The sequence below is a fragment of the Bombus vosnesenskii genome, unplaced genomic scaffold, assembly GCF_011952255.1.
Source record: "Bombus vosnesenskii isolate JDL3184/JDL3185 unplaced genomic scaffold, Bvos_JDL3184-5_v1.1 scf7180000013302, whole genome shotgun sequence".
NCBI classification, from domain to species: domain Eukaryota; kingdom Metazoa; phylum Arthropoda; class Insecta; order Hymenoptera; family Apidae; genus Bombus; species Bombus vosnesenskii.
Genome location: NW_022882951.1, coordinates 1,649,012 through 1,674,808, shown reverse-complemented (window position 1 = coordinate 1,674,808; position 25,797 = coordinate 1,649,012). Strand labels below are relative to the sequence as shown.

At 38.0% G+C, this 25,797-nt stretch overlaps 1 protein-coding gene across 8 annotated transcripts in view; it reads left to right on the top strand.

Moving 5' to 3' along the window:
• LOC117234091 (glycogen synthase kinase-3 beta-like) overlaps positions 1-25,797 on the top strand; it is a 57,792-nt gene that overhangs the window by 14,513 nt on the left and 17,482 nt on the right. For 4 of the 8 annotated variants that reach the window (XM_033494987.1, XM_033494986.1, XM_033494990.1 and 1 more), the window contains exon 2: positions 5,340-5,372. The exons of the other annotated variants lie outside the window; for them this stretch is intronic. In XM_033494987.1, the coding sequence (XP_033350878.1) occupies positions 5,340-5,372 (33 nt within the window). The remainder of the gene's footprint in view (positions 1-5,339; positions 5,373-25,797) is intronic. 8 annotated transcript variants of the gene reach the window in all.

Sequence of the window (25,797 nt, the reverse complement as noted above, 5' to 3'; positions counted from 1 at the left end):
AAAGCGAACGACAGGTATTTTTCTTCTTCCTTCGAAAAAGATGATTTTATGGTGCGTGAAATTTAAAAAATCGAATTTGTTAGAGAAGTGGAAATAGCGGGGATAGTAGGTGTACGCGGATGAGATTAGTATGGAAAAATATGTGGTTAGTCTCGACGTTAGGAAGGAATTTAGAAGAGGAAAGACTTCGATCACTTATTCTTCGAGACTTTTACATTCCTTAAAAATTTCGTAGCAGGTGCAGAAAATATTTGCGTTGAATTTACATATAATTCTGTTTACACGTGGTATGTGGATAGGTTGCTGAAGAAATCGAAAAAATGCGCGCAATGCCAAATGTGATTTAATTAAATCTGTATTTGGTTATAAACGAGACTATTTTGGTTATAAAAAGTAGTTGATCATCTACCAGCAAAATGTAGGAAATTTATATTATGCCGACAAAACTTGGAAAAAGACGTAACAACAATTTTTTCGATTCTGCTTTACTTGGACGTTACTTTTAACTTGAAAAACGAAATGAGAGCAAGATTGACTATGTATTGAAGATAAAATTGAGAAGAATTCCACGTAATTTAATGCGATGATGGGAGTCCCCAGTGCTCCGTTTTATCATTTTATCCCAAATGAAGTAGATCTCGTTCGTTTTTTTCCATAAAATAGAAAATGAAATAAGAAAAGAGCTGTTGAAGGAAGAAGCATAAAATAGAATCAGAGTGCGCGTTTAAGGCAAAAGACTAACAAGAAGACTTCGTGACCGAAGCGTTAAATCCAAGTAAATATTTTTGAAGTGGCGTTGTTTGTCGTGTTAGATCAAATTATATCGTCTAAGAAGACAATTGGATTCTGCTTCTAAGCCATTTAAAAGAGAACCGTGCAAAAATAGAATTGTATATTTGCTTATTTATTTAGTAAGTGAACCAATTTAGAAATGTGTTTTTACGTCGTTACAACGATTCCATGTTGATGAAACGAACTACGGAATTCAATTTTGAACCATCTCTGATTGAGAAACATGGGAGTACGCAAATACTTCTTGCGTCCATTGTATCTAAACATAAAAACATAAAAATTTCTAAACATAAAAATTAGATAAATTGCTAATCTTGAAACTCCAGTTTCTTTTCCATGTAATCCCCCGCGATGCATTTGCACGCAAACTCAATTGTAATTACAACTGGCACAGACGTCGGTACGAACGATCTTCCTAGCGATAATTGATCAATTGCAGGTCTTTCTTCGTCGGAACAAGTCGACTTCCACGTAACGTCAAATGGGTGATACTGAAACTCATATCCATCCACGACATTATATAACGAGCTTGTACGTATAATCAAGACCACTCTCGATAAACTAATTAACCTGTAGATAAACCGCAGAAAGGCGTCGCGATGAAAGCTTGGAGGGTTGCGTGGACATAGGACAAAAAAGATCTGCGATCGATGCAAACGGTACTTTAGTGCTTCTAAGTAGAGTCGTGATAGATTTGCGCGATGACAAGCGAGGACAAGGAAGCGGTGGACACGATCAGGGGTTGTGTATATTTCAGGATAAAAGAGAAAATCTCTTTGATTTTGAGACGAAGGTTTTGCGATTTAGTAAGGAAATTTCAACCGAGACCCAGAGATTCGGCAGATCGAAAAGTTCCAAAAGCTGCATGAAAGTTGATAGAACGTCAAGTTTCTTGTCAACGTCAAATGTTTACTTCGGAAATCAAAGGTTCAAAGTTTCGATAGAATTCCAAATATTCAAATTAGAAATGCATTTAGAAATTTTGGAAACCTCGGAGGATGATTTCACAACTTGGACTAATCGTAAGATACAAAGACTCTATTTACGTTCTAGGAACTTTGATAGAATGTTCCAATCTGGAACGAAAGATTCGCAAACCGAATAAAACTTTCGATCTCCGAATGAAAATGGAAATGAATGGAAAATTTCCACTTACTCGGACTCTGAGTCTCATCTCCGTTTGTAAAGTTTGCCTAAAAGCGATAAAGATCGCTGAGTCACCAGATTGCCAGGATCGAAAAGTAAACAACCCCGTGACTTCATCAGTTTATCTTCGCGTCGAGACAATCGCAGAATTAGAGAATGCAACGGCGAAGGATAATGAACGCAAATCAACCGCGCATTTTTGGATTTATTAATAACGCGAAATTCTGGTACCAGGCCAACCAACTTGTTTTTCCGGCTGCAAGGTCAGTCTCGGCGGGTTGCGTTACGAGAGTCGACGAGAGACGAGCTCGTTGACTCTTCGTCTCTCCCGCTTTTCCTTCTCTTCTCCCCGTGACACACTTTACCCCACCGAGTGTTCCATGCGGGCGTAGTCGCGGGGAACTCCCGTTGCGAGTGAAAAGCGTCTCCTCCTCCGACCCCGGAAACCGACAGACGTTTCAGCAAAGTGGAAGCTACAGCCAGAGGGTTACAAAGGCTGGCCAAGAATGAGAATGCTCTGGTAAAGGGAAGCTCGCGTTTGTGAGCGTGACACTAGGCTTCTCTCTCTGGCTGTTGTACGTGTGAGGTTATTCTTTGACGGGAAAAAGGTTTCCGTGCGTTATTTCGGATCGATCACGCGAATTAGCCGGAACAAAGAGCGTAGAAGCGGAACTGGATGCTCATTCAATCGTCTAAACTCTGCGATCAACTGTTTCGCCATTTTTCAGGATCGTTCTATTCTATTCGAGCACCTCATCGTCACATCTGTACGATAGAGTCTCTTGTTTTTTGCTCTTTCATATTTCTAAATGATTTTACTTGTTTCTAAGGTAATTTATTCTATCAAGTTGTGCAACCGCGGCTCATTATTATCGGCAGCGCCGAATTTTTATTCTATATTTTTAATTTTTACATATGAAACGAAGAGACGGTTATAAAGGATTGTTACCCTCAATGTGATAATTAATCTGTTAAATCAGACAGTTAAGATATTATTCGCAACTTAGTTTCTTAAATATAATAGCTTTGTTTGCTTACGTATCCTGTATATCACAACCCAAAGCCGGTAGGATTTCAAAGAGGATTTTAAGAATTATAAATGGATAATTATAAAAATAATATTTGAATATTGGTTCCTAAAGTTTACTCTTTCTGTTAACACTGTGCGTATAGTAACTAATCGTTTTGTAAGTTTCCAAATAGTATTTCGCTTTTCTTCGAATAGATTCTAATGAAAGTCAAATAAGGAGGCATTTCGTTTGGGAATGATACAAATGATGCATTAAGCAGGACTTCTTTATTCGAGACGATATATACAACGATGGCACAACGATGGTTGATTCCATGTTTTCACGTTTTCGAATGAAAATCCGTTGTTTGTCAAACACACACCGAACTGTTTGCTTTTCGTTAGTATCGCCTAGCGATATTAACCGTAGGGTGCTACCGTTTACCGGTTTATCTGCTTTCTCAGCAAAAATATGCGCACGCGCGCACGTGGACGTCTGTTTGTGTGCTTTGAGTGTCCAAGTGATCATTATTCTAATAGCAGGGAGGTATATATCTGTGTTTTTTCTTGTCGAAAGGGTGGTAATCGTTAGCGACATCGGTAAATATAGTTCTATGGCATGATCTAACAGGGTGCATGGGATGTGGTGGTAACACGAATCGTGTAATTACTGTGTAAATGTTGGCGGTTAATAGGGTTCGATACGGGGAACAGAGAGGCTGGTAGGATGTGTTTATGACATGTGTATATCGTAACTAAAGTGGGATTGTTATGCGCAAGTGAGGATAGGGGTCACCAAGACTCGAAACAGGAAGTACTATACGCGTCTTCTAGATGTGGAGCAAATTGGGTGTGGCAGCAGCTCCCGTGCTCGCCACCAGAGGACTTTCCATCAATCCCTCTTCTCGCAAGCTCCTTTAAATCATCGATTCCTTTCTGTAGATCTCGTGATAATTAAATATTCCTAGATCTGAGCCTCGAGTTCGCCGGTTAATCTTTGCTATTCTTGTTGACGAATCTATCTGTGGATTCGAAATGAATCGTCTATCGTAGATATATGTGTATGTTTTAAAAACTTCCAAGTGAAAAGAATCTATGAGATCAATTCCTAGGGTTATTCATAAAAAAAATGGTGCCTACGTTATTTTTATCTCTAGTTGTTAAAAATGTTCACAAAACAATCTTTTTTCTTCAAAATGATTACTTTGTCAACCTTTGGGAAAATTTGATGACAATGTTTGCTAGAAGGAAAGGAAAGGGAGAAACATTTGAACGACTTCGACAATTGAAAGAAGGAGAGATTTTTAGAACACGAATGGAAAAGGGAAGTTTCGTGACGGAAGTACTTTAAAAAATATATGTAGCTAGCCTGATTGTTCGAAGAGTAGACTATGCCCTTTAAGGTCGTGCAAGGTCACCGGAATTCAATACGAGATCGAAATGGAGGATTAGAGAAATCGTGCTTCTCGATCTCAATCGTATTAAGCTTTAAATAGCTGCCATTAAATTTCTGTGATCAATTTCCAGAAACTCGTAGCACACCCGTCTGGTGTATACGACGCTCTCGACAGGCCGCAGACTTCGATTTAACGAAGTAACGGAAGTTATTCGGGGCGGCCGCTCGGAAACTATTGTTACGTTTACTTGGTCTTCTATTTCCGACAGCAATTGCCGACCTTGAATGTAACTCGTCAAGAGCTAAAGTTGAGCGAACTATCACTGGAAAACCGGTGCACTTAACAATTCAAAATTCTAAATTTGTAGTCTAAAAACTGTGTTCTGTATCGTGCTTTATATATACTTAACCTATAAAACGTTTTTCGATGATTGATCGAAAGATTGGTCAAGGTTTCCGTTCGCCGAATGGCTTTGAGCGTCTTGTATTAGTCATTTGCAGAGAAAGGTAAATCATGCCTAAGAAGGAGCGGTTGATTGCTTTTCTAGTGACGCCATTTTGCTCCTACACTGATGCTTGATTAAATGACTGGCGTCCGATAGCGGCGCCACTTTCCTGCGTTAAGTGGCGCCCCCACCTTCGCGATAACTGTAGTTCTCGGTTAGTAAAGCAGAACACACGTCCATGAATGATATCGGAGAATTTTGTGTAGCGCCCTTTTCTTCTTTTTCGAGTAGAGCGATTCCCCTGTGTATTTCGAGGGCAATCGATAAATCCGCGAGGGTTTCCTCCCCGATCTACGTCTTAGCGCTAATTTCCAAGACACGATCTATAATAACGGGCACGCTCCCTCAACATAAATTTTTATTGATTTGAAATTAGCGGAGCACGTCTTTGTTGTACATACGAGATCACAATATAGTTGTATAGCATTATATGATTAGATTATAATTTTGTGTTGAAATGCCGCAGTTTGGTTTATTGTTTCATTTTCAGGTCATCCGGCTGGTGGTGTAACTTTAAAAAAAGGTAATACTCCGATTGCTACTGTAGATGCTATTCGTATACTTCGCAAAGTAAGAAACTTTAAATGTGAATCATTTACAAAGACGGATAGGAGAAGCAGATTCATTTAGTCGAGTTTTTAGTACTTGGATTTCCAATATATCCTACAATGAGTTTAGAATCTTTAAATGTAAAAGAAACGTGCTAATGACGAGTACTCGCGGCCCTCTAGCAGCGGCTGTAAGAAGTACTGACCAATCTATATCATCGATACTTTATGATTAATTGCAATTTAATATCTCCAACAATAATCCAAATACTAAAAACCAATGATTTTAGATGCCAAATCATTAATCATCCAGCACGATTATTTTAAACACTACCATCATTTTAGATATAACCATCGTATCAATATTATTCCAAACCTATAAATGAATTCTACACCAAATAAGCCTCCACGATATTAAAGAATCGTCTCTATTTTAAGAAAGTTACCACGATCGCGTTTATGCGCCCAGATGTTGAGCACGTGTCGTTAAAAGATTTTAAACAGTTAGCAGAAAATAGACTCGACGCGTAGCGAGAATGTAACCAGTAGCGCATCTCGGCGACAAGTCGTGATTGTCTCTGTGGGTTCGTCGTGGTTGTCCTCGAAGTCGCGTGTCATTCTTACTGTGACAACAATATCACAATATTATGCGTTCGGGGGAGGATCCGAGCGCAGAGTCACTCTCCGCGAACATCTGGTCCACGTTCCATTGATTTGTCATCGCGTCGAGACGGAATCAGCTGTTTGCAAGGCTGCCCTTGACGAACACGAGTTCACCTTTCTCCATTCACGCAGCGTCGAGTGGCTCGGTCGGTGCTCAGAGCCTGGTGAACTCTCTCAGAGCGACAATACCATTATCAGCTCTGATCTATTACCCTCGAGTGATTACGAATTATTCTCACTCTCGCGACCTCGTTCTTATTGATCCTAGTCAATAACGTGCTCGACTGTAATTCACTAATGTCTGGCCTCGCTCGCGGGACCACCTCCGATATATATATTATGTTTGTATCGATCCCGACGATTTTCGCGAATATTTGCTTCGAAACGATATCAATCGTGCTGCGTTGTTTCAGTCATTTTCGGTTGAAAATTATTTTTCTATTCGTTAGAAAATTTCTGAAGTTTGAGGAATACGCGAGGAACGAAGAAACGCACTGACTCGCATGCTTTCGTGTTTTAATATTATTCTAACGATGCCCTTAAAGTATCAGAATTCCGTTGTTTTATTTTGCAAGTCGTAATTAATCCGTAATCGATAGTATTTTAATACGGATGATAAAGTTAACTTGAAAGACAGAAAAAACAAACGGTGGATATCAAATTGAAATTATTCTACACTGCAAGGAGATAGAATTACATTGTTTTGGTGTTTAACGCAGGACGTTTAGATAGCTCGCAGGCAATTTGCAATTCATGATCTTGGTCTGAATTCAGGGGTTCATTCGCATAAACTCGACGCGTAAGTTGGCGCTCGGAAGTTCCTAAGCCGAACACGCCATTGGTTAGTAAATTTTGAGCACGTGATCCACGTGTCTACTTGCAGATCGCGTGTTACTCGTACGTCAAGAATCGGTAGACATTGTTTCATCTACCGCGTGACGAATTGTGTTAGATGTCCAATCGAGTTTCTACTAATCCCTGGAATCCTTACGTGTAGTGTCTTGACATGACGACGGGACGAGGTTAGAATTCATCCATTTACAGATGAGTAACAAGAACGGGAACTGAGTGTAGCGAGTGAATACTCTCGCAAGCCGGTTAGTATAATAGGAGTTCGTCGTGACTCGGTCGATAACGCGTTCCGATTGGCCGGTGCAATTGGATTCCGATCGACTTCTATGGTACTAGCGCGAATTCGATGGAGTACGTGGGATTTTTCTACGTATGCAGGCCAGTGTAGGGCTTATTGGACGGGTCGATTGATTCTCTCTAGGGAAATTGTTCGGATTGTTTTTGTTTCTGATGGAATTCCGGTTATCCAAGTGATGACCTTTAACCCATCAAGCACCAACGTTACGTTGATTTAACGTTTCATTTGCAATCCTTTTTTTGCTTATTTTACATCGTTCTTTTTTTAACATTGCGATTACGAGAGGAAATTTGAAAGATTTGTTTAATATTTTTTCGTTATTTATCTTTTTTTTTTTTTGTTCTACTTAGAGACTCTACAATTTTATAAAATTTGAGTGAATTGAATTGCAAGATTTATAATATCATAATCAATCTGGTTACCTATCTGGTAACTTGTAAAATTTTGTTAATAGTATTAAATTTATATATTTAAGTTTCAGTTTTCATATTTAAAGAGAAAGATTCCTCGTTCTCTTTGTATAAATGATATCACGATATTTCTGTTGAGATGATACGACGATGACATTCCACTTTTTAATACAATCTACATTATTTTTTTTTTTTATTATTATTATTTTACGAGCAAATCTGTTCATAAAGATTGAAAAAATGGAACGATATCCTTCGGTCCGCGTCTCTTTTCTATCTTTCACGACCGACGAAGTGTCTGCCGCGATAAGCTTATCGTGGTTACGAGACACAAAAATTCCGAACACGTTTGACCGCTCCGCTACGCGAGATCTATCTCGATTGTCTTGCTTCGATATCGAGTCACTCGATCACGAGTAAACAAACAAAAAGGTAGCGGAATAATGGATCGTTGTTTACAATTATGTACCTCGAAGTTTTCAAGCGAATAAATATTCTCGTCTAAAGATACGTAGATGTAGAAAATTCGAGGTTAAATCGCTTCAAGATTATATTTGCAGAAGGAATTTAAAAAATCGTTGATTTCATCGAGAAAATTAATATTTGACAAGTTTGTTAATTAACTCATAATTCAGAAGCATTTAGTCGATTAAATTTTTATTGGACCATATTATGAGACCAATTGCTAATTGCACAGAAACAACTCTTGTTCTTGCGTTTGCGAATCAAATTTCAACAAATTATTATTAATCGATAGAGCTCGATAATATAGAAACGCTCGGATAAAACAACGAACAAAAATTCGGGGCGCTATCGATGATCTGTAGAATCGTTAATCTCTAAGAACTGTAATAATCTCGACAGCGGCATGAATTAATTTCGTTTCTCTGATATAATTGATATTCAAACAAGCCTAACGGCTTTGTTCAGTCGTCTCAGACGATAACATGGATTTATTAAAATTTTCCATTCGGCGATGTACAATCTTCGGAGCGAGACTAACCGATGCGATGGAAGCATCAAGCGAGCACCCGGCCAAATGCGATGAGGTCGCAGGTGTTCCAGCGATAACGCGGAATAATTAAAATGTAAGTAATTAAAACGGTCCGGAAATTGTCATCAAATCTCGTTATCGAGCTCGTTATCAAAATTCGATAATCTGATATAATTGCGATGCGTGTTTACGAAAACATACCAGGTAGAGTAATAGTAGTGATAGTTGACGAAACAGAGCCGACTGTATCGTGGTAGGCACGTCATTCGTTATCGCGATTAACGTGCTACATTGCCTATAAAACGACTAACGTGTTGTACGATAGCGATCTCTGTTGACGATCGTTGACATCGGTGTTCCCCCGTTCTTGCATTGCGTTGGTGAGATCGATACTTAAATGTTGGTCGGTAAGGTAGAGTCGTCTTCTCGTCGGTTTATTGCCTATTTATTAGGATGAACGAAGACCTATTCTTTGACTCGTTCTTTAGGAAACAGATCGATAACTCAGTGCTAATATAGCGAGATGATTTCAAAACCGTAAGAATATGCAGAATCACTATAATAATTAAAAATAATCGAAAATTTATCGCAATAAATTGTGAAAATCTAAAATATCGAAGAAAAATATAACGTCGTATTAAAAGAATTCATAGAGTAAGATATAGGACTATGCACTGAAATCCTTTCGAGGCTGTTTTACCATCAGTCTAAAGCATCGAATGTACATACAACCAACTCATTCGACATTTCGTAGTTCTCGCCATCGCCTCGTAAGCGACGATTTAACATATTCGTCAGTCTTCCAAAACTTTAAACATACTTTTCTAAAAATCAGGAATCCTCGATCCTTATCTGCTATAATACGATTATGACTCAACCGCTAGAAAGAGATTTATGACAGTTTTATTTTTGAATTAGACGATTTATCAGAAACATTCAGTATCTAAGCTATTTATCGAAGTTACTTGGTTGTTATCATTTAGCCATGAATCGAAATGATCTACGAACCCTTGCTGGAATTCTACGAGTTCAGGTGCCCCTGGTTATAGAGTCGAAATGATTTATCGAGCATTCCCTGGTACATTGTGCGTTTGAACGCTTAGGTATGAATCGAAATGATCTACCTCCTGTGTCTAGCAGCGGTTAGGCATAGAATCGGCATGATTTATTGAGCAGCCCCCGTACCTCACGGCCGTACCGTTTTACCTATCTATAGGATCGAAATGACCTGCGTTTGCGGACCATAGTACAACTTCGTCGAGTCTGAATTTCGCGAACAGACTGCTCTTTACATCTAGAACTGGATCTTGTCGACTCGGTTAATCAAATTTGTAGAACTATACTGTCGTAATTTTTTTTTCTTTTTTTTTTAAACAAAAATCCTAATGAAAATCGTAAGTGATTGGAAGCTATTTTGAATCAAACCGTATCAAACCCAAGAATTAGCGATTCAGGGATAGACGTAAAAGCCACTTTGCCAATTTTCAAACAGCAAAACGAACGGTCAAACCAATTTGATACGATCGCAAATAGCGATCTCGAGCGACGATCGTTCGCATGGAACGTCATTCGATTTCGAGTGGAACGTGGGCTATTTTTGCGAGTATTGCCGCAGGGAATACAACTGGTTCTTTCTATTAATAGTTATGGCGTTATCGTCGTTTTCGCCAGTGTTCTGACTCTAGATAGCATCAAAAGAAAATAGAAGCCCATAAAATACCTCAACTGTCGTTCTCTACTAGAACCTTTCATCTCTGTACAAAACTTATATCTTCATATTTACGTTTATCATTAATTTTGTCTTCTTCTAAAAAGAACCGTTAACGATTACATAAAAACGAAAATCTTAATACGTCGATGATTTTTCTTAAATCTCTCTTCCATGAACTTTTCCCACGCGTTCGTATGTAAAAAAAAAAAAGATTTGCAGGAATGGCTAGCGCATCGGAGAATTGGCAAAAGGCTCGACAACAAGCGACGTCATCGTTACAAAGAATTATTAGTTGGCTTCGGCCGAATACGTCAGAGTTGACGTCGCCGAATTTAGACGCGTTTGATTCTATTCCAACAGATACTCGTCAGACAGAGCAGTGGCATTTTTCACTCGAGACTCATCACCAATAGGAATTCACGCCCTCGCGTTCTCAAGTGACTCAACTTTGGTATTTCTATGAGTATCGAAAATTAGGAGCGCGCGAATGGTCGACTTTGGGATGGCAGTCGAATAGGTTGGAAATAAATTACAGTGTATATCGATCTTGTTAGCATTTTGAAAGTACATATTTTCTAAGACAGCTTCTTTAAGACGATGTTACATTCATGAATTCACGAGTAAACCTAATCATTTGCATCTGATCTTTATTCATCGTTCAACACTGAAACCATTCTACCTCTTTGACGTTTCATTTTATCAAGAAACATATACATTAGAAATATCTTTCTTTACTTTTTCTATCAAGATCACGATTAGAATCTTGCGTTACAACGCGATTTTCTTTCGAATCGTTGAATTCTGTACGATCCGTTTAATTATAGCATAAAGAATCGCGTGTCGTTGCCGTCGACTTTCTCTCAGGCCGATCATTATTCAGCACGTGCTGCTAAATTTGAACTTTGCCACCGTGGTTGCGTGGCCGCGTGTATTCTTTATCACGAGCGATTGCCCGTGGAAAATCGTCTCCGCGAGAGCGACGCACTTCCGAGCTCTGAATCATCGGATCGTATCTCTACTAATCTGGATTCTGCCACGACAGTTGAACTGTATGGTGCATTATAATCTTGTTTACAATATTCGCAGAAATATCTTCGCGTTGTTAGTAATCGTTGAATAAATTTTTCCATAATCAAACGATAAATATTCGGCGCTGACAAGGTTATTTATAGTATATTAACAGGGTGAAGATAAAGAATAAATAAAAGCAAAAACGCATACAGCAATAACGAAAGAGAACGATCTGTGAGATTTAGTTGTTATTTTTGCGACTAAAAGATAAAAAGAAATCGGAATTCTTTAATATCGTTAAAGAGTAACGCTCGGGTAATCTCTTTCAAGAATATCTAAAAGTTTGAAGAAAAAAGTGAGTTTCAGTTTTGTTCGAGGGCAATGCGCCACTTCTGAGTAAAGATTAAAGAAGACACAGGTTGCCGACTGCTTTGTTTTTAAGAATTCGATCCTCACCTTGTTCTTCTGTCTCCTGGCATGGGAAAATTGCCAAATCGCTTCTTTAGAATTCGCGAAACTTGGGTCAGACGACATTACCGCTTTTCAAATATCAACTGCCAGAATTATGTTCCTAACACGCGAAGGAATATTTAGATTGTATCTAATTTTAACAACGTCTGTTATATCGTAATACAATAGCTGTTACTCAAGCGCAGTCAATATGCTGCCAAAATTTCCAGGTTTAATGACTAACATTAAGTTCGAAATTCGTAGAAACGATATTTCATACCCGATATGTTATTGCGTCAACTTCGTACATGTTCAAAGCAATGCAAAATAATTCTTTATCAATTATTCAAACCATTCCACGTGAACGATGACTTGGAAGCAGTCGTTCAAAGCGTCCAAAAATTTAATACGTAACAAACTTACGTAAACACTGTAACAGCGATTAACACGAAGCACGTTATACCTATCGCGAAACACGATTCTTCGGCTATCGAATCTTTCGTTAACATCTGGTAGGTACACACTGTGTATTTCTCTCGAAATACGAAGATGGATGAATCTCTTTGACGACAGCCAAAATGTGGCCTATGCAGGCTGGAAATTGTTCAGCGCACATCGCGAAAATTGATCGCGGTCGTTAGAGAAACCGAAACTGTATCGAAGCATAACACGCGAACGAAACAAATATTCCATCCACGACAATCCCAACGATTCCTCGCGGTTTATCGTGTCACGCGAATTGGCAAGAATTCCATGTGACCTAGTCACGTCTCGTTCATTCGCACGATTAATCGCGAATCCTAAAACCGCTGCTGCTTCTTCTGCTTCTTCGTCTTCTTAGAACCTTAATCGTGTGAAAATCTTCCGTTTCTTTGTTTCGTCGCGACGATTAGGCCCGGAATACGAAAGTAGCGTGTAGGCAATAATCATCGTGTACTTAGATTATTAATCACGTCTTCTAAGAAAACTCATTTTTATTTACGAGGAACAGAGATATGGAATATTATTAGGCATGGATTAAAATGTTTCTAGTATTTTTTGCCGGTTTTCATTTTTTTTTTAAGTTCTATAAAAATTCTGGTTAATGTTTAGTACGATTAAAGTTTACTAAGATTCTTAGATAATCTATTAATATATCAAGCTCGTGTCATAAGTAGATTGCGGATATTTACGCAAACTCGTATCTTTGTGAATATAATTTAAACAATGGAAGTTAGGTACATCGTTATTTTATCTACTAATAAAAAGCGTTCATAGTATTACATTCTGGATATTTTTGCGTTTTTGAACTTCCCATAAATGCGTGAAAATCCTCAGTCATAACTGTACGCAGTCTGTATCGATAGAGGATCGGAAACTACGAATGAAAAACGTAAGATGTAATCACGATACATACAACAATTTTACAGATAAATAGATTTATTCTTGTATTACGCAACGATAGAAATTCCATGAATTATACGTCCATTCAACCTCACCTTACAAGCACGTCCAACGGATCGTATTGAAAGAGTGGTTACGAAAGTCACGTAGACAGCTCATCGGTGCATCTTGCGTCAAAGTGGTTTCCGTTGACGCGAGCTTCCGGTCATCGCATCTGAAAACGTCCACGAATTTTAATGTCGAACGCGTTCCTATCTATCAATGTTCCGCTGTCTTTTGTAGAAACGCGACGATAGCACGAAACGAGGCCGAGAATGAATTGTACTCTGATGGTATGTGCACCTGGGTTAGGCAAGCCTCTTGACGTCACAATGAACGTTATGCTTGATCCAGGAGGCTCGAATGACGTCATTGTTTCTGTCGAACGTAGCTCGAACGAGAATCGTCGATTTGTTTTTGTGGAAATCGGACGGAAATCGAATTAAAATCGTCAATTTCGAGCCATTAGTAATCGGTTTGTTTGATCTTCTGTGCATGGTCTTTTATGTTTGAAAGATAGTTATCTTCTGGTTTCTAGGAATTATAGATTGTAGTTTGAAACACTTTTATAGTTGTTAATAGCGGATTAGTTATTTAGTTAAATATCAAAGAGGAATTGATGCGATAGAACCGGAAATTTATTTACTTACAATCACATCCATCTTCCTAGTGACTACGCAACGCTGGCTATGATACACAAACAATTCACGTTACATTATTTAACTTGGATTACAGCATAAGTAATAATAGTACGAGGATAATATAAAAGAAATATATATATATATTTCTATATTTTATATATATATATATATATAATGTATAATATGGTAATTCTGAACCAAAAGACTGTGTTCTGAAACTTGTGTTAAATATTTCCATCCTCTGACGTATAAGATAGCAATAGCTTTTACTGTCCGATACAACAAGGTAACAGTTTATTGTTTGTGGTGGTATAATTTATAAACAATCTAGCGTTTAGAGGGAAATAATAATCGTAGTGTTCAATTACTATCGGAAGACAATACCCTGAAGATTCTCCGAGTGAAAATATTTATAAAGACACAAATCTTTGATATCTTTAACGTTTCTTTTTATCCTTTGGTAATTTAAAAGCACTGCGACAATTATTTCTCTTCTAATGATATAAACCATCTTAAGTCGAAAGGCAAGACTTTACGATAAAAAAATAAAAAATTAAAACTCTAATAATTATTTCTCTTCTGAAGCTATATTATTTATAATTTATAGTATAATAGCTAGTAAACTTCGATCAAAATCACTTGGAAAAAGTCAATTAATAGGAAAGGGTAGAAAAAGAAGAACTGAGAATTTCCAAAATCTCTATTTTTGTAAAAAAATGTTAAGAAATATGGAACGCTGTTATTAATTTGCGAATGTGTTTAAAAACACAGTGGTACTTTTTTCATTCATTTCCTTTGTAGTTTCATCGCGTGCCATCGCCGACAGTAAACGTTCGTCATCTTTATTTATAAAAATACAAACCTTGGTTGCAATTAATCGAACAGAGCCTAATAATCACATTTCGTGTCACACGAATTCATGGAAGCCTCCGAGAAGCTAACAACGAGGAAGAGAGGATATGCGATACACGCTCGTCGGCGACCCTGAGAGAGACCGAGTTATTGATTATATGAAAACACCGTAATTTTGCTTTGCTCTTACTCGCAACAGCCTATTATTAAACGCGTATCCTCGAGGCACGCCGAGGGCTTTTGCGGGTACAACGGATCTGATTAAGCGGAATTTTCATGCTCGTTACGCGTGTTGCACGAGCGCAGATCTTAATCTATCCCATGATTCGTCGATTTCTTTCGAACCAGGCCTTGATCCTCTTTCCACGGAACAATTTCCGATCTTTGCTGTCAGATCGATCGACTTCTCATCGCGTAAAGTCTCTATAAGACTTATGTTATTCGATATTGTATGTCATGCAAAACGAAGTAAAATTGGCTAGAGTTTTGCAATATATGTAACGAGTAGGTTATTTATTATCATATTATTTTCGAGTCCTTGCGACTACATATATAGCAAGGTGTTTCTCCGTATATTTTATTACGATACTCGTATCTGAGTATAAGTGTGTCGATCATTCTGTTCCGCGACATAGTCAAACGATGTTGATTCGTTGTCGAAGCAGATCGTTTAGCAATCTGTGTGTACGAAAATTTTGTCGAAATAGCTAACAACGCGTTTGGAGAGGCAATCCAGAGCTGCTAGTTTTTGTTCCAAGCAAATCCGCTAATTGCCAGACGAAAATAGAACTATCGAGCTGAGGAACCGCACTATACGTTGACTACTTCACTCCGCGAACCCGTACAAGTTCCCTTTTGTCTTTAATTGCAACCAGCTAGCCACTTGCTCGGCCCGACACCAATTTTAGCAGACTCTGCTGGGGATCATCTTCGATCGTTAGCAGTTAGACACGTGTTTCGTGAATCCATGATAGAATCAGTTAAGACATTCGTCATCGATTAACAAGCAAAGCGCCCGACACGTTGTGCAGAAAATAGATCGTGGTATTCGCGTACTTTCTTTCGGAGTGAAAGAAGCAAGGAAAAGAAAAGAGAAGAAAAATGTTGCAGTTCGTGTCGCAGAGGCGTTGCAGCATCTCGCGACTCAATTTGTATCTCGACTCGAACGTCGATTAATCGTTGGCTGTGTATAGCCTTTGAGCTAGGTTGCACGCCTCTTTCTGGTTCCTGTGAAGAGACCTGGAATCCCGCCAGATCGGTACCAACCTGCCCGTTGACGACACTATCCCGAATCTAGATTAGTGTGAACGAACTCTGCCCTAAAATTTCGTTCCGCGTTCAGAGCAGCGTGTCTAGGTCTTTCCGTTAGTCGAAACCTCCTTATGGCAATATCGTGCAATATATTTTCAAAGTTATACTTGTCCGAAAATAATTACACGTCTTTTTTACTGCTTCTCAGGATCTTTTGAAATCTGTTTAGAATCATTTTAGTCCAGTTAGAAACGGTCCAGATCAACGAAAGACAGATGTGCAATAGAAGATTTAATACGATTGCACTTCGTCGATGGAGTTGCGGAATTTGAATATCGTTTGTTAAATCGGTATTTCCAGCATTTTATATATTTTTCTATATTACGCGCATAATCCATAGATTTCTACACCCTTGGATTTCTCAAAAGTGTGTAAACATGTGCAGTCTAATCACAGCCAGTATTAAACTAGTCATCTTTGCAAAAATAACTTTGGCTCGCGTTAAACCGTTAATCTTATAAGTGTTAACGTACGCTCTATTGCTTTAGAAAATTCGTTTCTTTGTAAAGGAGTAAACAAAAGAATGCCAGGTATCGTCGAACGTTCGTCAGAATTTGTTTTCAATTAAACTTCTTTCAATTTCATTCGCACGGAGCATCAGATACTTAGTCTAAATATTCCCAATCAATTCTTCGAACCCATTGCCTGACTCTCAATGGAAAATAGGTTATCTATAGTCGCAGAAATTTTACAACCCTATAAAACAATATTTGAAATGCACTACACGCAGTCAAGCAGTAGTTACATACGAATAAACACGGGTGAATTATAATTGCAGCCCTTGATTCGCTGTATTTCAAAATGAAACAGCAAACGGGTGGTCCGTGAAGTTTATAGCCGATGATTTAATGCCAATGATCCGCATAGTTGGTAAAATGGCCTGTACATTAGAAACTCGACGAATCGAACTATTTCTTTATCCATTGGCAATTATTCAAATGTCGTATGATTCACGATAAATGTACAAAGCCGAGGAATTTCGTTTCACGATGTTATTAACACGGCGCGAGGGATTTTATTCCAAATTTCGCTTCACTAATTCTTCGATTTACGATTTTCCTTCTTACCATCTTTATCGAATTCCGATATCTTCCTAGTGTGTACTTATTACACCTAACATCGTCGGCATTTACACGACATATTTATGTCATAGGTTAGCAGTTACGGATCTAATTTGCATCTACTATGATTATTAGACGATAGAAATGCATGTATGCATATATATCCGGTGTATTTCATCGATAAAGATAAATTATGGATGTATAGACGCGTTGAAAAAAATCTCATCGGTATAAACTATTGACGTATTTGAAGTAAAAAGAAACGCAGTTCATCTGATTCGCATTTTTTCCTCGGCGAAATGTCAAACGAGGTATATGGCTCGAATATACATGTAGAATTTAATCGACGTTTTATATACCAAGGATGATATTAAGTACGCAGTTCTGATCACAGTAAATCACATATCGTGTCGTCTATTACGTAACAAATACTCGTGTTTAAGCTGTTCGCTATTCAAAGGATTAATTGCTCGCTTTAACAATCGGACACTTGTTAGAAACGTATCACGGACGTCGTTATCGATATCTTACATTTATATTTAGTTATTATTATTATATAATATTATATAATATTTAGTTATTAATTTACGACGTTTTTCTATTGAAATTCATCGGTATTCGATTATTAATTAATTCATAATAATTTCTTCATAGAGATATTAATTACATCTTCCGTAATCTGTATATCTTTTCATACGCGTTTCTATTACTTGCATAGATATTCTTTTCGTTCTCTATCTAATTCGAACTGCAATCTATTGCGCTGATAATATATACGTTGGAAACGTCTGAACGAAGCAATTGCATTTGGGAATTGGAAAGAAGCGGCGTATAGATAAACGAACGATCGTTAAACGGTCTTGCGTCAGATGATTTTCTACGTCCTCGTCGGTCGAAGTGTATCAGTACCGAACGAGAATAACCGTTCAATGTACGGTCGATCTATTTATATGGTCGATCAGCTGCATGGCCTGCCCATAACTCAATAGCGATGGCCTCGACGCGTGTACGGTGTTACGCGTGTTCGTCATTTTGCCTCGCTCGAAACGTACCTTTCGCTGTTTCGAAACGAACTGTCGCTTGTAAACAAGTTATACGATTGACGGAACAGGTGTCCGTCATGGATTGGCGTTGTTACGTACATCGGTTTACAAAAGTATTTAAACAGTCGGCGATTCTTTTGTTACACCGTATACGATCAATGAATCATATCTTGTCGCTGCGAAGGAGTTAATTAAAAATTTGAACTTTTTGGTATTTCTCATTGGAATCGTAAGATAGAGAGGGAATTATAAATGGAGTTTTGCACACGTCTTTGATACAGGAAAAAACCACTTGTTTCGAAGTATCGTGATAACCACAGTACAAAACAAAGTTGTACAACAATTAATTGAATTGCTCGGAATATGTTTTATCCATTTAAATGTATAGGATGTATGTTGTGTGTGTACACTTAGAAGCACTTTAAAAGATTTCTAACGAGAAACTCGGGTGATACCTTACGGACGACAACTTTCATATCTCGCTTATCGCGACTTACCTCTTATTCTCTCTTCTTTTTCTTTTTTTTTTTTTTTTTTATTACTTTATCGTGAGATTCGTTGATTGAAAGGAAACATCGATGTATTTTTTGTATACCTCCAGTGTTTTCATGTAAAGATCGGAAAATGAATCGATCAAAGATAAACGATCGTTTCAGTTTTCCAAAAAACCCTTGAGATTATATAATGCTGTTTGAAAAACTAGTATAACTTCACAGTAAAAAGATTAGTATAGGTTCCCGGTAAAAAGATTAGTATAGGTTCCCAGTAAAAAAATTCTGAGACACGTGGTATTTTAGGAAGCCTTCCTGTGATCACTAAAAACGGACGATCTCGGTTTTTCTCTGATTACCTTTCATTTATCACGAGAATAGGCCAGTCACGTTTCAACGTTAAGTTATCATCGCGAATCCTTCTTAACCGGAAACCGGACCGCGTTGAACTGTGCTTCGTGGAATTGTTTTCGACTACGACTCGTTTATTTTTGCGCCAAACTCGTTGAGCCACGGGTGTGTTACTTCGCGTTTTACAGCGTCCGGGCAATTCAATGATTCGATTAATGACGTCGGTTCGTTATTCATTGTCGAGAATACACCGATTCCACGATTACGTTTCGTGGAACGGTTATTCCGCAATGACCGCGATCGATAGCCACGTATCGATAAAAAAAATTAAAAAATAAAAAAATAAACGCTCGATAACCCAGCCGACTGGAGAGTTCCGGATTATCTGCGACCTATTGAAATTTCTATCAGCCGATCCGCGTGACGGTAGATAAATTTAAATCGGCCTTACGCTCAAGAGGTATTTCGAAGAGGTATTTTTCGAGTACTTCGGAAATCGTCTAATCGTTCGATATGGCGACATATCGATTTCTACGTGATGCAAAAGCAATCTCCGATTCCATGATCGTAGTAGAGTGAAATTTCTTAGCCAGGCATTTCAATTTCGTCGTAGTTGCGGTTCGTAGTCCGTCCAATTGAATCTGATTCGCAATATCGGCCTGTTTGGAGAGATTCGAGGCTTCTTCCTTGGCAATTAGACAGTTGGAGGATCATGGTTGTCGTTCCTTGGCGTGCAGGATGCCACGTTACTCGGATTTAATTCGTTTTACGATACGATTGTTCGATCAGATTGATCTTCCATTAATTTTCATAATTATTTACTCGTACGGATTAATACAGAATTGGCCTTTCGATCCTAACGTTTCTTCATCTCATATTCATTAATTATTTTCATTAATCGATCGAGTCAATTATAGATAGAGCAATGTTTTCCCAATATGTTCGATCATATTATATATTCATTCTCATAATAGTTTGATTCATACGTCACTCCAATATTTTAATAAACTTATTAATTCATTTACCTTGGTAATCATCTGCGATCATCAGCTCTTTCATTCGTCTTTATTTTTACAACGATTCTCTATGAATGGAATCAATTAATCAAATCGTAATTTACGTAATTGATCGATTCATATATTTTCATAATCGTCTGTGACCACGTACATTAATAAATATAATTGTCAGGTCTTTCGTTTCATTCGAACATTTCCTCGATTCTTTCGTTTATCTTCGCTGGTTTGCCAGTGACTGGTCTAAATTATAATTAAACATAATTAACCGGTCGAACCGTGCACTTTATTAATTTTCTTGCTCCTTTCGTTAGATCTTGAAACTCATTGAAGCTTTTAATGCCTGGACGTCGCCTAATAAACGATATACAGGCGACTGCAGTTTCTTAACACGATCGCCGGCCTTTAAGTTAGTTACAAATTCCCGTTTTGTTCTCTCGGTGTCATCGGCCTCGCTAGGTGCTATAGACGATGAACTTGCTTTACTTCTTTCAGTCTCGCGGCTATAAATTGTCCAGTTTGTTCGCCCCGAAGCTCGAAACGCCGGCTTTCGACACACTTACCGCGAATAAACCGGCGATTCTATAGAACGAGTTCCTTATCGCGAAGCGCGCGAGCTTCATCGAAAATTAATCACGCGACTCCTCGTTGCTTGTTTGTTACTTTTTCCCTGTTTTTTCTTCTTCTTCTTTTTCTTCTTCTTCAAAGGGAATTCTGCAATTGAGACGGTTGGATGAGGATGCCTTTTCAAAGAGCCGTGACAGTTACTTTGAAGGCAAAAGATAGCACGGAATGAAATAAATATTAAGAAAGAAGAAAGTAAGAAACATAAAGAAGAGAAGTGACGCGCGAAATAATTCTCTGGAGAAAGAATACTTGTTACTTTGTTAATTTTGTTCGGCCGTCTTAAGACACGGGAAAGCATTTTTTTCTTTTCTTACGTATCCAGCAACGATAAACAAATAAATTTTCACCGGGGGAGAACTTTCACGAAACAAACGGTTCATCGATATTCCAAGCAGCACGCTTAAAGCAACCTCATCAACTGTCCGCGTTATTGGTCACGAAAGCGAGCCTCGATTCCTTCTCGGACGACGAGCTGTACACTTTCGATATCGAAGACTCGGCCGCCTCATTAGCATCCAAATCATTGAAATAAGGTAACAAGGACACCCAGTAGCCTCAAATATTTGAAACATATATATAAAAAAAAAAAAAAAGAAAAAAAAGAAGAAAGGCAAAGAATCGGATTTGGATCGTTCCATCGCGCGTTTCTTCTAAATCTTCGTGTTTTTTCCTGTCGATGAAAAAAGTGATGTCACCCGAGAGGAATATTCAACGTCATCCTTATTTTCCCGAAGATAGAATTGCCTTTTTAAACTCGTGACAGTGTTTTGAACGCAGAACACAGGTTTCACGTGCGATTTCTGTGCTGTTGCTCGCCTGTTATCTGCTTATTACGGCTAAATATAGCGGGTGCTCTAACCAGTGTTCAAACACCAGCGATATATCAATGCGCCCGCGACTTTGTGGCGCTCGAAACAATTTACACTGGTTTTTGGAACGTTCTAAATATTATTTCCATGTATATTTTAACAGAGATTATGTTCGTACTTTAGAGTCTTAAGAAAACAGCGCTGGTTACGTTAAAATGATTGACATTCATGAGGATATTGGAGTTTCGGAATATCATCCTATTGGCCAATCGTATTAAAGTGGTTTATATTTAAAAAAGAATTCTTTCCTGTCTTATCTCGAGATCGAACATTGAACAGATTACGTTCGTTCGTCGAAAATTTATTTCAAAATCCCTGACCCTGTTAATCCCGCTAATTAAAGAACTACAGCTTTTTGTCCTTTGCACTTGTCTCTGTTACTTTCTAAATTCTTTTATATCACGAAGAACTCTACTCTTTGATCGTTCGTAAAACTTATTTAATATCGAAAAAACGAACCTTCGACCGAAGTCAACTTATCTTCGATTACCAATAACTAGAGCTAATCTAACTTCTATTATTGATAGCTTGAGTCAACTCAACTTTAATTAATAACAATCAAAATAAAAACCAAAGTTCTTTGGATCGTACTCGCCGCTAGATAATTTCTTCGATTTGTGGCAGATATGAAAAAATCGTCTCGTGGAAAATTTTCTGGAAACTTTGTCGTAAGAGCTTGAAGAAAGCAGCGACGCAGGAGGAGTACGATAGCAACACGACTTTCGTGAGATTTGTTCTCGTTTCGACTATATACGTCGACGCGACAAAACGATGTTCGTTATCTTCGTATCTTCGATCGGGATTCACAAATTATTCATCATCAGCCTATGCGTCTAACGCGCCAGCTCCATTACCAACGTCGACGTTAACGACTCCATCGAAATATCATTCTTTTTATTGTCCGGCTTTCCGTCGTTTAAACAATAAACATTTTATTACTTTTTGTACCAACAGTTTTTTTACGATCGACACGGTATCATTTCCTTTAACGAATCATTCCACTTCCGTGGCGTTTTTACAGGTAGTAAAGACGCACATACAGCCTTAAAAATAACCGTTTCATCGTGTTCAGCCTTAAATAAAACAAAGCCCGGATCATACGAACCGCTTTTCCTAGAGTCATAAAATTGACACTCGCAATAGAATATTCCTTGCTTCGTAGCGAATTTCTTACATCGTTCAACTTTTATGACGTTTTCTTTTTAGTTATCTAAATTGGATATTTAAAAACGTATTTCGTTTACTCGTAGCATTCTTTCCAAGGTATTTTTTATATCAATATTTTGTATCTTCTTGCACAACTGAACTAATATCGTTGGTGAAATTTAACGAATAACAAGCTTCGCGTTACAATCGAATTCTATAAGTTAAAAATCATCCGATTGACACGCGAGTTCGTAATCTATCGCTTCTAATCTGCCAGTTCACTCATGTTATTACTTGCTAAAGTATTACGTAATCCTCCGTTCTGCAATTACAATTGTTTTCTTACTTTCGTTCCAAATAAACAAGTCACCTGATATCACCTTCGTATATGTCGATATTTATCATATTCGGATTACAGCGAGAACTTTGGATGAACGAAACGAAATTCTCGCGATTATCGCGATACGAAATGCAGCAGAGGCTTCTACTAATTAATACCACGATCGAGGAACTAAAACGTCGTCATCGAGGTGAAACCGCGGATAAAACCGAGATCGCTGCAAAGTAACGATAGCACCTTAACCTTTGATTACGCTTCGTCTGGCGCGCAACTCCACGCTGAGATTGTGGTGTATTCGTTTGCTCATTCCGCTCTCCCTCTATGATGAAATAATCTTCGAGACAAATACAGAGCGTTCCTCGTAGGGGAAGATTTTTAAACGCGCTATCAGCTTGGTCGAGCTATCTGATCGCCGTCGTTTCTTCGTTAGTTTTTACCTGATTTAAGCGATATTATATCGGTCGTTATTTTTCAAAAACGTACGTTGCGGCAAATCGCTGGTAAAAAACGCGAGCTCGATAGTTGTTTATCTACAGCTTGTTTTCTCTTCTTGCTATTTATATATCTTATTTACAATTCTTATTGATATACAATAATTTCATTTGCGCCTGTTTGTATTCGGAATACCTCAGAATTTGCTAAATGATTCTGTCCTCGTTGGAATCGAGTTTTTATAGGAATTTCAATTTCTGCTGGTAGAAAGTGTTTGCTTATTCTGTGTGTAATCTTTTTAGATGTCTTACGTGGTACTCTATTTTATTTATGTTGTTAATTTACGCTACTTTAAATTCCATGCAGTAGGTGCGAATAAACTGCCGGTGGACAATTACGTAACAGACGGTTTCTGTTCGGTGTTCGCGCATCTGTGAAATATCTGAATTATAAAAATGTTACGCCGTTAAACGATTAGTTCGAGTTGATAAATAAGGAAGAAATTCGCCGGAGCTAAGAGCATAACCATGGTTTTTATGCTGCGTGTAATTTATGTAATTAGATTTCCGTTATAATTCATGTAATTAGAGATAAGAAATAAAAAGAAGTTTGTTTAGTGTAGCTGTTTAGAGAAGACGTAAGGACAAAGAGGATGATAGGAATAATTCCAAGTAAGAATCACGTTGTAATGCTCGGTAGATGAATCAAATCTCTATTTAAATTCTATTTCTTTCGCTATATTCGTGAAAATATGAATTGGCGTGGACATCCGTAATCCGATATTATTTTCAACAGTCGCTTGTTATATTTCTAAGTTTTCAATTCCCCTTTTACGTATCGCGAACAGATTACTTCTAATTTATCACTTAGAAAATTCTGTTTACTCGCGAGATATCGCTATCTTTCTTCCAGAGGAATATCGTGATCGTTATCATACGATATGTACGAGAAATATTATGTTATGGTTATGAGAAATATTCTTTCTCGAGATAACAAAGTCTGTACCAAAAAGCACGCAAAACGCGATTACAAACGACGACTTGCCAATAAACAACAGCAGGTTGTAAAACTACTCGAGTAGACGGAAAGATTCAGAGAAGAGTGGCGGTCAGCGTGATTGCTCATCAGCCGCGAAATTCTACTTTGCAAAACTGGCACGTTCTATTTAATCCAACGTAACGTTCGTCATTGACGACACGATCTACTATAAATAGATTTTATCATGAATAATCCTCTGGTGTCACGCATAGTCATGACGAGTTTACTGTTGTACGCGAACGAAATATATCGCAGGCCACTTTGTTCCATGACAAATTCGTTACAGAGTCCAAGCTTTGCTCTTCGTTCGAGAGACTGCAGACGGTCATTAATAAGCGACCATCGAATCTTCGTTGATCCATTTTACGTGGTTGAATGGCTTCACGGCTTTGCAACTCGTTAGGGAAATATGGGTCAGTATGGATACATATTTCGTATTTAGGCTACGAATATGCTACCGTTTATGAGCATCCGGACGTTTCCATCGATATCGCAATAAAGGTATTTGAATTTAACCGGCGCGTACGAGTTAATGACGAATTAATAATCACAGGCAGAACTTATTACCTTCCGAATCGTCTATCGAGTTATAAATTTCAATTATACGTAGAATTCTATGAAATATCGCCTTTGCACTCTGAAGTGAAAAGTTTGTCTGATTAGAAATTTTTGCGCGTTACTTTATATATCGTTTGGTACTGAAATACCCCGTTTGCGTTAATTCCGTAGCTAAAATACATTTTATCAAAAATATGCCGATATCCCGATATTTTTGAAGGATAGCGTATTTAGTAGATGATCGTCAGATAAATATTTAAATCCGTATTACGTCGATTTCGTGGGTTTAATCGATTAACGAACGACCGACTCGAAGCTGATCCCGTAATCCGCGTTAATGCAGATGTTAATTATCTTATCTGCTTCCGGAATTAAATAAGGTCTTGATCAAGCGGAAAACACGCGGATGCGATAGAAAAAGATTTTCGAGAATCGAGGGATAAAAAAGAAAAAAAGGTGACTTTGATACGTTGAGTCGAGATTAAGAAATACTTGTGCTCGAAAAATACTTTACTTTCCTATTTTAGCGCAAGATTGTGTTTTGCGGGGTACGTCGTGTTGTCGCGGTTTTAAACCTGTTATGCTAAAAATAAAATCGTTCGAATCTCAAGAACAGCGAGAGAAACAACAAACGTAACGTAAGTCGATGGAAGAGCAGCTGAACTAAATAGAGAGACCGGTAAAAGCTTTCAGATCTAACGCTATCGAGTATTTCTCGCTAAACTTTCGAAAAATCCAAAGAGTCTAGCGTTAGACTCGTTGGTACTCGATCTAAACGAACCAATCTAAAAAAAGACATTAACCTAAAAGAAGGAA